The sequence below is a fragment of the Pseudomyrmex gracilis genome, unplaced genomic scaffold (assembly GCF_002006095.1).
Source record: "Pseudomyrmex gracilis isolate BER0280 unplaced genomic scaffold, ASM200609v1 scaffold_0, whole genome shotgun sequence".
Classification (NCBI taxonomy): domain Eukaryota; kingdom Metazoa; phylum Arthropoda; class Insecta; order Hymenoptera; family Formicidae; genus Pseudomyrmex; species Pseudomyrmex gracilis.
Window position 1 is genome coordinate 3,726,478 of NW_018020584.1, and position 14,517 is coordinate 3,740,994.

At 40.5% G+C, this 14,517-nt stretch overlaps 1 protein-coding gene across 6 annotated transcripts in view; it reads right to left on the reverse strand.

Moving 5' to 3' along the window:
* The window catches only part of LOC109863569, a 240,012-nt gene that overhangs the window by 5,411 nt on the left and 220,084 nt on the right, over positions 1–14,517 (reverse strand). For all 6 annotated transcript variants that reach the window (XM_020443880.1, XM_020443870.1, XM_020443861.1 and 3 more), the window contains 5 exons: positions 13,330–13,455; positions 7,055–7,173; positions 4,082–4,263; positions 3,170–3,328; positions 1,071–1,347 (listed from right to left, as the gene is read on the reverse strand). In XM_020443880.1, coding sequence (XP_020299469.1) covers positions 1,071–1,347; positions 3,170–3,328; positions 4,082–4,263; positions 7,055–7,173; positions 13,330–13,455 — 863 coding nt within the window. The remainder of the gene's footprint in view (positions 1–1,070; positions 1,348–3,169; positions 3,329–4,081; positions 4,264–7,054; positions 7,174–13,329; positions 13,456–14,517) is intronic.

Here is a 14,517-nt window from a genome sequence, read left to right on the forward strand (position 1 = left end):
AGATGATCTATCTCTGTTTTCTCTTTCTCGAGCCCCGGCTAGGATTGGAATGGAATTCTACGAATAGAATTTTCTATTGCACGGCGGCGGGATAGAATTTACGCTTGTTCAAATAAAGGACTATGGTTGAAGCGCGGATCTTGTTAACGATATAACACACAAATCGAAAAATCTATTGTTTCCGATGCCGTTATAATGAGTTTTAATATCTAATTTAAAAAAAAAACAATATAATATTTGTTAACTCAAAACAATATACAATATTTGTAAAAATAAATAAGTAAATAATATTATTGTTTTTTAATTTTGAATATTTACGATAAAGCTTTTTACTCGATGTGTGATAAACAATACAGTTTAAAAACTTTTTTACAAACAAACCAGAACTAAATAAAACTGAAAAGTTGTTTTGAAATATACGTATTTTTTAAATATTTTATATTTTTCCAAGCCTTGAATATAAGCAAAAGCTCACATATTGACGGTTTTCAAAAAATATCAACAGGTTTGTTATTACGAAAAAAAATTAATTGTACCGTAAGAACACGGTGTCCTTACCGTAGACGATTCGCGAAAAATACACTGCTTCAAAACGCAGCTGTTTTCTGTTTTCTTTTAATACCGCTCGAAGATAAATCGTTCGAAGAATGTTCTTCGGGAAGAAAGTAAGTAGGTCTGCTTCAAAGATAAATCATTTTCGTGCTATTAAACCGCGGGCGAGTTTTTCTTGCAAAAATATAAAACCGCCGACTGGCGGATTCTAAGAATATAACTCTACACTTTCTTTTATTTGAAAAAACTGTTCGCGCGAATATAATCAGTATCGCCACACTGCATCACAATACTGCAAATATTCCAGTTATTTGAAAAAAAAAAAAACAAAACAAACGGTATATAATCTATATAAAAAAAAGAGAGCAAATATTTACTATGCACAAAAATTAAGTAGAAAAAAAAAAACAACAAGCAAGGGATGAAGTGTTCACTGAGAAAAGAATAAAGAAGAGTTTGCGAAAATTTTGACGTGTAGTGGTTTTACAATATTGTAGAGAGATTTGAAAGCTGCTTACGGCTTTGAGTGGACTTGACTTCGATGATGAGCTGCCGGTCGATCGACGAATCCAGAATCCAGGTGCACTTCTGCTGGTAGTACTGATTCAGCTTGAGCCCGGCGCTCGCCAGATCACCGCCATTGACCTCGCCTTCCAGTTCGGCAGTCGTATGATCGCCGCAGTAAGTGTCATTGATAAACTTGTAAGCCGCGTTGAAATTGAGGCCCGCCGTTGACGACTTCGACCACTCAATGTAGACCGGAGTCCAGCTTCGAATGCCGACGGGAAGCCAATCCTGCACGATAATCGAGCCTATTAGTCTCGAGGAAACAGGGACAGAAACGACGACAATAGAGAGAGAAAGAGAGAGAGAGAACGTGAGAAACGGCAAACTAAGATTGAAAGAAAATAAAGATCGTGACGGGGAGGTGAAGAAGCTGCTAAAGAAAAATTGAAAACGAGCCCCACTGATAAAGAAGCCAGAGAGAGAAAAATAGATAGTTACGGGAACAAATAAATTTTATTGACAACTTGAGCCGCAGTGTTAGAGAAAAGTAAAAAGAGCCACATGTATAATAGACAGATTATCTGACGAGGTAACACATACGTTCAATTATCAATAGCGGATTTCGGATTTAATCTCATACAGTTAAATTACATAGATTTTAGCTTGTTGTTTACGCGATAGCCCCAATTGTGTCCGAATAATGAGCATTTGAATATGAAATGATGATCCCACGAGTCGAAATCATATTATCGCTTATAGACTCGCCATAACGATTGCACTTTATCAAGTAATCTGATAATACGTCTATTAATAATCATGTTATGAATAGAGTCAAAGTCAGATCGGCGGTGCGGTGTAATTGTCCAAACGTAATTTTGCATTCAACAGATTGTCTATATCGCGTTATATGACAGATTTCTCCCGCTTTTTCTTCCGCCGGGCGTAAATAAATTTTCAAGCGGCAGTCACGTGACTTCACGTAGTTATTTTCATAATCACATAAATGATTACGTTTAAAAACAATCATTGTAATTTATTTATTTCTATTTTATCTTGCGCAGTGTATTATTTATTTATTTCCGCTGATCATACAGAGCATCGTGATAAACAATGTATAAACGCGATAATGAAACTAGCGTGTATATTTCACGCGAGCGCTAATAACGTCGTATATAATGCATCGTATTAACTTGGCGCAACAAATTGTTGAAAAAAAGCTTTGTTTATAATTTGTCGTTAATAAAGCGTGTCAATCGCCGAATGTCGGAAATGTGTGACGTGGTGATAATAAAAATGAACAAATAAAATTTACTCACGAGTTCTGTGAGTTCTTTACACACAAAAAAATAAATAGAGACACAATGGAAAAACACACACAAATGGAGAACTTTTTTGAAATTACGAGATTGAATGACTCTTGTTGATCTTGCTTTTCCGAAATCGACTCTCTCACTTTGCCGCCGGAGCTTACTCCCGGAACAATCATCGTACTCGGGAGTTTTGATAATACATCGCCCCGAGCGATAACCGGCGTATTATTATTTCACTCGTGTCTAACTCAAATGTTCTGAGACAATAACGTTCAATTGTAACAACTCGACAAAACTGAAGGTGATAAACAGGGATATTTTTCAACAGACGTTCGGACAAATTCGCGTTCAAACGAAAGAGAAGCTTTCTCGCAAGCCGATTCGGCAAAATGTCAGCGATATTGCTCAATTATAAAAATTTTAGCACAGGATTGCGACGACGCAGTCACCACAGTAATATTTAATTTATCGACGGTAACAAAACAAAAAACGTATATCAGAGTTTTGTAAGACGTCGTGCGAATTTTCCTTGAAAAATAAAAGAGATCGTCTTTCTGAGAACGATATCGCGAGCATAAAGAGGATAACAGCCGCTTGCGGAAAATTGCGTATAGCGAGCGATATATTTTAACGACATCGCCGGTATTTTCGCGTGACAATGCGACGGTGTAAAAGTTCGCGGTAATAACGATAGCTTTTATCTCGCCGCATTCAAGAAGCGTAAGCTCACGTATAGGACGGAACATGAGACACTCGCTGCGAGAACGGAGAGCACGGTTTTTCCGGTCGTTGGTGCTTACCTGGTAATTTCCGCAGAGACAGGTGACAATGTGTCCGGTCTCGGAGACGAGCAGAAGGTGGTCTATGCTCTCCAAGGACTTGCTGACGCAGTGGCAGCCGCTGTCTCCGCACTTGGTTTCGCACGGATTATTCGGTGTCTGTTTCGTGCTACCTTTCACCTGCAGATAGAAATACCGATGCTCTAAAAATACGGAAAACTCTATAGAAAAGACAGAGAGAGAGAGAGAAAAAAAGATACTATATATGTGTACGCACAAATGTGTACAAAAAAACGGCAAAAAGATATTTCATTATATAATTGATTATTAAATATAACTGTATTATTTATAAGTTTCGTACAATTTGTTAGACATTTGGCTCACGGCATTTAAACGTTTTTGTGTGTCTAAATATATGTTACGAAAACCAGTTACGAGAAATGCGTAAGGGATTAAAGTTGTACGATTCTCTCGCGGTTATGCAACATGAATTCGTAACGTAAATACGACGTCATATCGTTCAGCCTGGGATTACAGTTGGTATGCTTCCGGCGGAAATTCAATTGCTGTATTTAATCGTTTTCGGAAGAGTTGCTGAAACTCGCGTCGGCCGAAACACGCCGCCTTTCGGAACCGCGTCTGATTCCGCGGAATATTATTTAAACGCGGATTAAAGGCTTGCGCAGCGCAAATGCAGATTAAAAGTTTTCGTTTTCGGACCGAAGCTCTCCACTCGATGGAGGTGTTCTCTTTCTTTCTCTCTTTCTCTCTCTTTCTCTCACTTTCTCTCCTTTTTCGAGTGACTTAAAAGTTTTTATTCGCAGAGCGATCGATGCCGGTGCATCTCTAAAAAGCCGAGAATAGATTTACGAATTCTACCCGCGTGCGCGGTCAAATGATAGGGATTAAACATTTCATCGGGAGAGAACTCACAGTAATGACCACCGACTGGTTGGGCGCCGGTATAAAGTGCTGCTTGCACTTCAACACTTCACCTTCGTGGGACTGTAATCGGTGCGGTTCCGGACGCACCACCGAGCCCTCCACCGGTGACGTCAGTCCGAAATATTCGACGTCACACATGCTGTCCGGCTGCTGAGTACCGCCCTCGCGTTCTGGAGCAGCAGATGAAAATGCATTGCGCGTGAAAAACGTCAAAAAATTATTCAGCGGAGTAGATAGCGCTTTTAAAAAAAAGTAGGTAGCAAGAGATAATTAAATTAATTTTGAAATTTTACGCAAAAAATTGTGTAGCACTTTTGACATATGTACTCTAATATTGAATAATTTATTAAAATAAATGTGTATCGTTTATAAAAAATGAATACGCGTAAGTTAAATTATAAAATTAAAATTTATACCACTCGTATATAATCCAAATTATTATTATTACATCTGATGAAAAGATATTGCATCCACGGATCTCAATTACAAAGGTTATCCCAAATACATACGAGATATATTTTCGTTTTTTATAACTTTGACTCTCTCGCTCGCCGACCTCTCGCGAGACTTGTAACTTCGTGCGCCTTTTAGCTTAATTTTTTTACGAGATACTCGCGTATGCGGAGAGATACGTACAGACGAGAGCAAATGCTCCATGGGTACGTTTTTATTTCGAGTCAAAGTTCGCAGACGGCAGACGGAATTTTCTCATTCGGTTTCTTACACGTCAATTTCACATGATTATTCGTCGCAATTCGGAGTCGACCGGCTGAGAGAATTCGACCCTTTCCTATATAAGGAGATCGGTCTCTCTGGATCGCATAAAGTTTTATGTTCCCGCCGGATCTCGTACTTGGCTCGAGATAAAGTAGGCTCTCGAATTCCGTGAGATCGAAAACGCTCGATCTTCGTGTTCAATGGTCTCTGTGGTACTTTATGAAAAAAAAATGTCGAAATAAAACGAAAATTTTTCTTTTTTGTTTTTTTTTCGACTGCTAAACTAACTGGCGTTTTGTACAAAAAGCTGATAAACGAAATCATCGATTGACGTTGTGCATTTTATCGTTTTAAAAATATAAGATGAAAAAATTTAAGACTTCAAACGACCTAATAGGTGACGCGACTATCCTCATCGATCGAATATAGAGAGATACTATATGCGAGAGATACTAACGCGTACTATATGAAACACGTACGCGTAACACGTGTAAATGTAATAACATCGAGCCGGGGGGACACAGTCACTCTCGTCAATCACCGTTCCGATCGACGGTGATAGTTTGTCGTCACGCGTGACTTTTGATTCTTGTCATTTACGCCCCCCCTCTTTTTTTATAATGGTTCGTGATTGAATCTGTATGTCGCCCGACTGTACGATTGCCCGGTAGCCCGGGACAGATACGCCGAGTGTGATGCCGATGGCCATTTCATAGACGGGCAACGGAAAAAAAATCCGTCGAAACGAGGATTTGATGTCGATATGATTTGTCGTAAAATTCGGCCGACGTTTAAAATCTCATCGATATCAAAATTCAATTACCGCTGTCCGCGTTCTCGTCCACTAAAATTTTATTCCTCGTGTACTATCAGTTTGTATCCGGAAAAAATGTGATCGGTTGCTTTTGTATTTTTATAAAATGTGACATTTCAATTTACAACAAACAATAGATCACAACAATTTTACAAAATTTTTTAGACTCTTGCGAAAGTTTTGCGAAACAAGTAAATACTCTTTTATGCCAGAAATTGCGACAAAAAATCATCCTCTTTTAAAATTTATTAAAGTATTAAATACTTCTCTTGCTTTTGAGATCCTACTGTATATTTAAAACGGGAAGAGGGTCCGACATGTCATGTACTACGAAATTAGCCATAATAGAGAGTCCGAGAGGCGAATTATCCAACCGCGAATAATTACAAGTAACCCGATGTGAGCGCGTATAATGTGCCTCGGTCTCATTTTAATATCCGGAATTGGTCGGCCAAGGACAGGTCGTAGCTACTTAATCGGGGTTAAATCTAATCTTTGAAACGGGATTATATATAAGCGCGCGACCGTTGTTTTTGCGGAAAGCAGGACGCGTTCGATATCGCGAATGTGTCCTCCGGCCAGCCAACCAGAATTCTCGGCGGACTGCCAAGCGAATTTCGGGATTACCGTTCCCGGACGTGCCTATGTTTATCCGATTAAGAGGCGGCCGAGGCGTATTTGCAATAATTAATTAATGGTGCAATTAATGGTGTAAATGCGTCGCAATCCGGTATTTTAAAAAGCTTTTAAAAGACTCGAATCAAAATCGATCGCGAATCGTGTCGATTACGTAAATTAATGCTGAAACGTGACTGTTTCACGGAAAATTGTTGCTTCTTGTTCCACGTAAAATAATAGATATTGAACAACGTTATATAACAGCGCAATTTAAAGTTTTATTAAATGGAAAAATGTACTTTATATTACGATGTAAAAAAAATTGAACTTATAAAATAATCTTTTACAAAGAGGCAAGTTTCGCACCGTTCGAGGAACGTTCGCCGCGAGAAAAATTATAGGATAAATTTGATCGCGAGATCTCTTTTTTTTTTTTTTAATTATTACCGCTATAGCGCAGGTGTAAAACGAAGCTTCTCGCGTAAAGAACGCGATTGCGCTCGTAACTCGTGTAATGAATAAAAAAAAAAAAAAAAGAACAGTAGAGCAAGGCAGCACTACGCTGGCAATAGAACGACGCGCGAAAAAGTTCAGTTGAGGTTTTTCGCGATTTCGCGCCGTTTACACGCGGACTTGATTGCGCGGCGACGAAGCGCGCGTCATAATCCAATTTCTGGCTTACATGCAACCTTTTATTTCGCTCCGCGAGTTCGCGCGACGAAAAACCGCGCGACGGCACGCTCGTGAGCGGCACGTACGACGTTTCTCCACGCTTTTTTTTTTTTTACGACGTAAAAGAACACGAGACTTACCGTCGTGGAAGTAGTACGAGACCTCCATGTACTCCTCGTCGGTGGGACTGTTTGAGGCGCGCGTTAAAACCACCGTCATGTCCCGGCCGTTGGATGAACGTCTCTTCGGCTCGACGTATCTGGAAAAAGCAAAAAAAAAAAACAAAAACAAAAACAGAAAAACGGGAAGAGAGTGAAACGTCATTTGCGCACTCGTGCTTCGAGGGATGCTCTCACCGGCTGTCGTTTTCCCGGACCGGAATATAAATCGAACAGTGACCACAGGAGTGTGTAGTCGTGAGCAACAACTACGTGTAACTATAGTAAAAGGAATGTTTCGATCGCCACGTCTCGTTGTTGAATATTTCGCGGCATTGTAAACGTCCGTTCGAAATAGAGATCGTGAAAACTTTAAGATCCCAAGTTGGGTTTTTTTTAAATGTAAAACCGGTTTTTATTGGTGATTAATCTCAAGAGACTGAACTTGAACACAAAAAAAGTGTATATCATCATTCATTACTAGACTACGGCGGTCTTCGGATTCTCTTCTGAGAAGACTTCGTTTTTCGAAGTGTGCAATATATTTATTCTATGAATACCGCGCCTGGTTAAGGGTAGGTCTAAATGGTTTCGCCTCCCGATTTCACGATCTATGGGAGGAACAAAGGTGACGTTTGTCGGGCTCATGCTATGAATAATGGTCGATCCAACTTCCGTATATACCCGAGCACATGTAACGTATGCGCCACACACGGGATTCGTGACACTTTCATCAGGGACATTTGCGGCATGCGGAAACTTCGACGCGAATTATTAATTCACGTCGACTATTATGCCGAAGAGGCGCGAGACGTTATGACGCGAAAGGGCGCTCCGGAAGTTCCAACGAGCGTCTGAACAAAGCAGGATGTAAATCTTGCACGTAAGACTCTATTTTCGGGCAAAGTTGTAAATGGACGTCTTGGGAGTCTCGCTCCCGATAGTCTGCGCGCGCGAGGATTGCCTATGAGTTAGTTTTCCAAGATAAATCGGATCGTCCCTGCGGTGGTGCCGCGAGGGTAGAAAGACCAGCCCTTTGTCACCCGAATGAGCGCAAGAGTTACGTCGTCGACTTTCTCACACCGCAGCAACTTTTCCGCATGACGGTATCACGCTCTCGAAGTTAGTGAGGCTTGACGCATTTTGACGTGTTTATCACAAGATCATAATTTCATAAAACAAACATAATTATTATCAAATCGAAGTGTGCGAATATACAAATATAAAATTATGATGTTTTTGCACAGATAAGAAGATAATAAATAAAAAAAGAACCCGATATAAAAATAAGAATGCTAAGATTTACATAAAAATGTTAATTACATTTACATAAAAAATCTTTAATTATATTTACATACTTGATGAGAATTGATTTAATTTTCAATTCAATTTTTCGATAATGTTTTGAATCATCATATCGTGTACACGTTTTAAAACCTCAATTATGTAAATTATTATTTATGCGCGGCGTGAGATGCCGTAACACGACGCAAATTAAAAAAGCGCGCGTTGTTATTTGTAGACTGCGTCGCGAGCCAGGCATGATCATTTCCAAAACAGATATACCGCGATACTTCCCGCACCCAAATAGTAGTTTACTTTATCAGGGCTCGGGATAAAGCGTACAGCTCGATATCGTTGATCTGTGTCGGTTCATTACCTGATCTCCGGCAGGGGAAGCACGCGAGGCTTTTAGTTGGGCATGGCGTGCGTGAAGATTAAATTACTCGATGGCTATCCCGGATTGATCCTCAATGTATCTCGTGTCCATGCATGGACAGAGATTAAATAGAGCGCGCAACTCACCTGAATAATCGCGCCGCCGTTAGAAACCTTCGACCTTTTGTATCGAGCAATCGGTATCGCGGATTCGACTCGGATTCGTCTTTGACTGATGCCGACTTTGACGTCAATAATGTTTTCCTTTTTAATTTTTAATTGTTCTCTAAACTATATGTGCACATTTGAAAAAAAAAAAAAGAACTGTTTTGTACTTTTATTTCGGATTATAAAATTTGTAAATTTTGTTTCTTCGTTTCTCTCTGACTCTGCCAAGTCTAGTTGGCGAAGTTTAGTTTCTCTCGTGTGCTTTCCATTCCTTCTTCTATTTTGCATCGCTCTAATGTCGTTTTCGGAAGTATCTCGCAAAAAGCGAGACATATCAACCGGAAATTCGAGGGGGGGGGTCGAGTCGCAGCGATGGGAAACGTGCCCGGTTGCAAGCGGCGACGGTGGCAGCAGCGACGGGGGGGCGGCAAACGTGCAAGGCGGATGAAGCACGGACGTTATTTCGCATGAATTTTTACGAGATTAGTCGACATAAAACACGCAGCAGTCCCATAGGCACGTACGTACCGTACGCTACATCCGGACGGTCGGCCGGCTGCTGTTGAGCATAAATCGTCTCGGGACCGGCTGGAAAGCGCAACACGAAGAAATGGAGGCGCAACGTTAGAAATTAAAATAGATTAAAAACTGCCAGTTGCGTCAGCAAGATGCGGCAACGCGCGCGTGATGAATATCACGACAAACCTGCCAGAAACGTACCGCCCTTCGCTTTGCAGCCGAATGGACAGTCCCGCGGACTGTCTACGGTCTCTCAATTTCCGCGGTTGGTACCGTCTAGTTCTACTCGCCTTCGATCTCCTGCAAGAGACGTTATGGTTGCTTGGTAGTCGTTGATGTTGGCGAGAGCGTTGACACGGTACGTTTTGTTTATCGTGTAAAGACGAGAATTTTATAACTTTGTTGAGAGATGTGATTATCGTTTTTGTTTGTCCATGTAATTTTAATTTAAAATATTTTAATGTATTCACAGAAAGTATGTTGTAAACAAACGTAAAACTCTTGTTCAACATCTAAATATTTCTCTTCACTCTCTTCATTCATATTCATTTGTCAAATTCACTTAGAAAGCTCAGGAAACTACGAGACCCGTGCGCGAGTAGCGGCATTACATATATTTCAGGCTTTTTATCGCCATGTGTTCACGGATCTCTCTCTCTCTCTCTCTCTCTCTCTCTATCTCTCTTTCTCTTTCTCTCTTTCAACTACTAAGCCCGACGAAATCGATCGTGTTTCACGTATCGGTAGCGGCAGCAAAATCTCTTCTGGGAAATCTCTTAGTCCTTCTGCGCGCTCGTTTGACCATTCGTCGGGTCGGTTCTCGTTCTTTTTGCACCACCGGCCGCATCAAGTTCATGCGGCCGGGGGTGGATAGGGAACAGCCGCGCGACAGACATTTCGCGTTCGTCCATTTCCCACGGCTTGCATAATGCATGCGACCGCCGGACGACGACGACGACGACGTCGTCGTCGCCGTTGCTCGCTCGAAAGTCTCCTTTGCACTTATCTCTGTTTCGCTTCCCTTTCTCTTCCCCCCCGGGGACTCGGCTGGTCAGCCGGAATCCTGGTTCGCGGGTCACCGCCAGCTTGCAGCCTCGAGAGGAATCACGCGATACCTTTGTTTGTCGTTGCCGGCTGTTTCCACGGCCGATTGGTCAATCTCGTCTCTCCGGAGGCTTCGGCGTTGAAGCTTCTGTGCGTGAACTTGTGCGCGACATGTGTATATCGTGCGCGAGCTGTCCGCTTTATTCTCTTCTTCCCGAATGTCTGATTTTTCTGAAATGTCACTGTTGTCCTTCGTTCGCTTTTATTTTTGTGTTGAGTTATAAAACATTTAGTACGTCTTGTATGTTGCGGTTCATGAGTTGCGCACGTTCCAAGCCGAGATTCTGGATCATTTTCGTGTCGCGTGCAACTTTTAAAGTGCAACCTAAAGGATCTCATAAAAAAGAGGATTCAAAAATTCTGGAATGCAACTCCGTCCTGTTCAACGTGCTACGTCGCTGCTCAATATGTATGACTAAAAATCTTCCTTCAAATATCTTTCCCGTCACGTTTTTCATTTGATATGACCTACCTATTCTACCTCTCTTGAATTCTTATCAAGTATCTCTCATTCTTACATCGATATCTCGACTTTGTCAGAATCACATATAACGAATAAAAATTGATGCTCTGACAATTTATCGCATAATAAGACGGAGATAATTTCTTTCGGAATAAAATGTGAGAAACTAACGGTGTGTGTTCACTCCAAGACTTTTTATAAAATATTTTAATTAATTAAAATAATATCTCCCGAGTGTGTGGATGATCTTTATTTATATTATTTTAATTATTCTGCATCTACTTTTTGTGAGTCTTTGCATATGTAATACGTACTTGGGTTTTTCTATGTATTCTAAATTTTTCTGTTTTACATATACTTATGTACAATTGAATTATATTTGCAATTCAAATTTATATTTATGTTTGCAAACACACACAACAGTTTTTAATCATAAATGCAAATTTTAATTTTCTGAAGTTTTACACTGCTCCTCACGCGTGCTGTCTTCCACCTAATGTGTCAAACATACAATAGCACTTTGTGATTAAAAAACCCAGCTAGTCATAAATTCTGAAAAGCGGAGAGTATTAAACGGATTAGTCCCGATATTATATATCAATGCGCTCGCGCGAATTTATTATTATTTGCGCCAGTAAATCGATCGGCATTAAATGTTTACGACACGGAAAGAACCGCATCCATAAAACGCGCGCTTGCACGTGGAAACTGTTGGCCGGTAGCGCGCACAAGGATTTGTATCGTAAATCGTTGCATGTGCGATAAAGAGTACATTTTTTCTTGAATACAAAAACAACAACGTGTCACTGGGCGCGGCACGGTGGCGATAAATGTGGAGATAAATTAACGTGATTTACAGAAACGCAATTGCACAATTAAATATTTACAATGCACACAAATCAATCCCCGGCATGCGTGTCACGCTGATACGAGTGACAAATTGGGCATTTTACATGGAAACCGAGCAAAAACAAATTAGCCGATTAAATAGGATGGAAGTTACTAGAAAAAAAGAAGTCTTTTTTTGCACAATAGTTTTGTCCGCTCGCGTAAAATCAAACTATGTCTTCCTAAAGTTATTTAATCAACCAGGGGACCATGTTTTTTTACTATGTAACTAGAATTTTCGTGCTATCGTAAAAATTCTGATATCACAGCGTGAACGTTACGAGCAAATGTTACGTGAGCAACCAGCTGCTACGGTTTACGTTGTAAATTTTTGCAGCACGTTTTTATAGATATATATCGTGAGTAACAATATTGTAGAATTAGGTGTATATACATGTGTATGTGTATATATACATATATATATAAATGTATTTATACACCGAGTATATATATACATATTTACATATATATATCCGGTAAAAACACATGAAAAAAAAATGAAACAACGGAATTTTTTTATCGATGCGATATAAATGTACGAATATTCTCAAAGTTACGATCTTTGTTCGTAGCGAAGCTGAAAAAGAACGCATTGTTATAAATCAAAAAAAAAAAAAAAAATCATGCTTAACAAAAATGCAAGAAATACACTGTCGCATTCTTATTATTCTTGTCGCAGAATTAAGAGATATCGCTTTCGACGCGCTTGTCATCAAGTTTCACTTAAATAACTGCATCTGCATTTATGATGTCACGGTAACGACTGAACGATTTCAGATACCAACCACCCGCTGACGTCTTTTCATTCGAATATGTACTCGGCATAAATGCGAGAGAGCCACCACACCATCGTGGAATACACAACGCGCGAGGTGCCCGGCTCAGTCATCTTTCATACTTTGACTTCCGGCGGGATGAGTATGAGGTATCGTTTTGCGTGCCGCCGTCTAGTTCGTGGATGGAGACGGATGATGGATCTGCCGGCGCTGTTTTATGATTACGTGCCGACGATCTTTTGCTGTTTCCTCGACGGCGGCGCTGGCACCTATTTCGCGCGTCAGCTCAGCCGTTGTCTCGTAATACGTGCCCGACATATAATGAATAATCCTCAAAGTATATATATCACGAGAAAGAGCTGCGCGACGCGCGCCAGCGTCGAGCTATAAGAATGTCAGCAGGATAGAAAGAACACAAATTGCAACGATGACTCTCGCGTCGTCCGCCACGAAATTACCGCGCCGTTAACGATGTACGCGCCCGAGCGCAGTTAGGAACTAATCTCCATGCAGAGTTCTAAGGACTTAGCCAGTTACGATTTAAGCCGCACGCGAGTTGTCCCGACAAATCCGGAAATTTACCAAGTCACAATTACAATGCATCATTGATGAAATCAGTTTGATATCTCTCTCACTTTCGCGGAGATAATTGGTCTAATAACTAAAGAAAATCCACTTACTTGTTTTGTTGACCCGCGGGCCATTGCGCGGGACTGCAGATCTTCTCCAAGGAATTGGCGGTACCCAAAACTTCGCTCTCCGGCGAACCATCGAATATCTCGATCGACGACTGGCAGGACGGCGCGCTAAAAAAAATCGATAGCGTATCTATCGGTGAGGTTTATGACAGACTTCGCGCCATCGAAATTCTCGTGCAAGAAAATTCAATGACGATATCTCGCAACTCGTATATAAAAATTCGTATAAAAAAAAAAAAAAAAAAACTATCCTCACAAATTGAAACAACAGTAATTCTCATATTTTTCCACAGAAATACACATGTAAAATTTTATTTTTGCGAATAAAATTTTAGATAATAAAATTTTATCTCAAATTCTCACAAAAAAGCGGATTAAACGTGCTAATGCATTTAAAAAAAAGAAAAAAAAAAACAAAAATTAAAACACAAAAAATTATATTCACTGTTCCGAAATAATCCGTAAATGTATTATTTGGACCAAAAATATTCGAACGCCGCGTTTTCGCTCGACTCTAATCGCCTCACAGAGCGTCGCGATGAAAAGGAAGTTGCAAATCCGACACGGGCGTCGCTATTACGCGCGCTCTCGTACAGTCGGCTAAAAGCGGGCATAGAGAAAGAGAAATACGAGAGATAGTCGCACGGAGTGAGGAACACACGATATTGGCCGTGCTCTTTCTCGGTTCACCTAACACCTAGATTTACAATATTCCGTTCGAACTTCATGCTATTCTTCAATAAAGTCTTTCATCCTGCGCGTTTTGCAAACGCGCTCATACATCTTCAGTTTATGATATGTTTTTCACTAACGGTATCGAAAACCGACATCGAGGGCAACGACAAATTGTCGTTGCGACGTCACAGCTGGGGATAGTTTTCATTCCTACCCCGCGGGGCGCGTTCTATCTTCGCGAGGCGCATAGAGAAACACGTCTCCGAAGACGCGAATCCGCACGTTGTATGCGCATGATAATTGAAAATCCACGGATACAGAACGCGACGTGTTTCTCCGTGTGATTTATGCTACACTGCAAATCCATGTGTGTTACTTTAACACATTTTTTCTGTGTAATTTTAAGATTACACGCTTATCCGTGTTATTTAAACACACATAAATGTGTAATATGATAATTTTATGCAGATCGCATGTGTGTTAAAATGCGTAAAC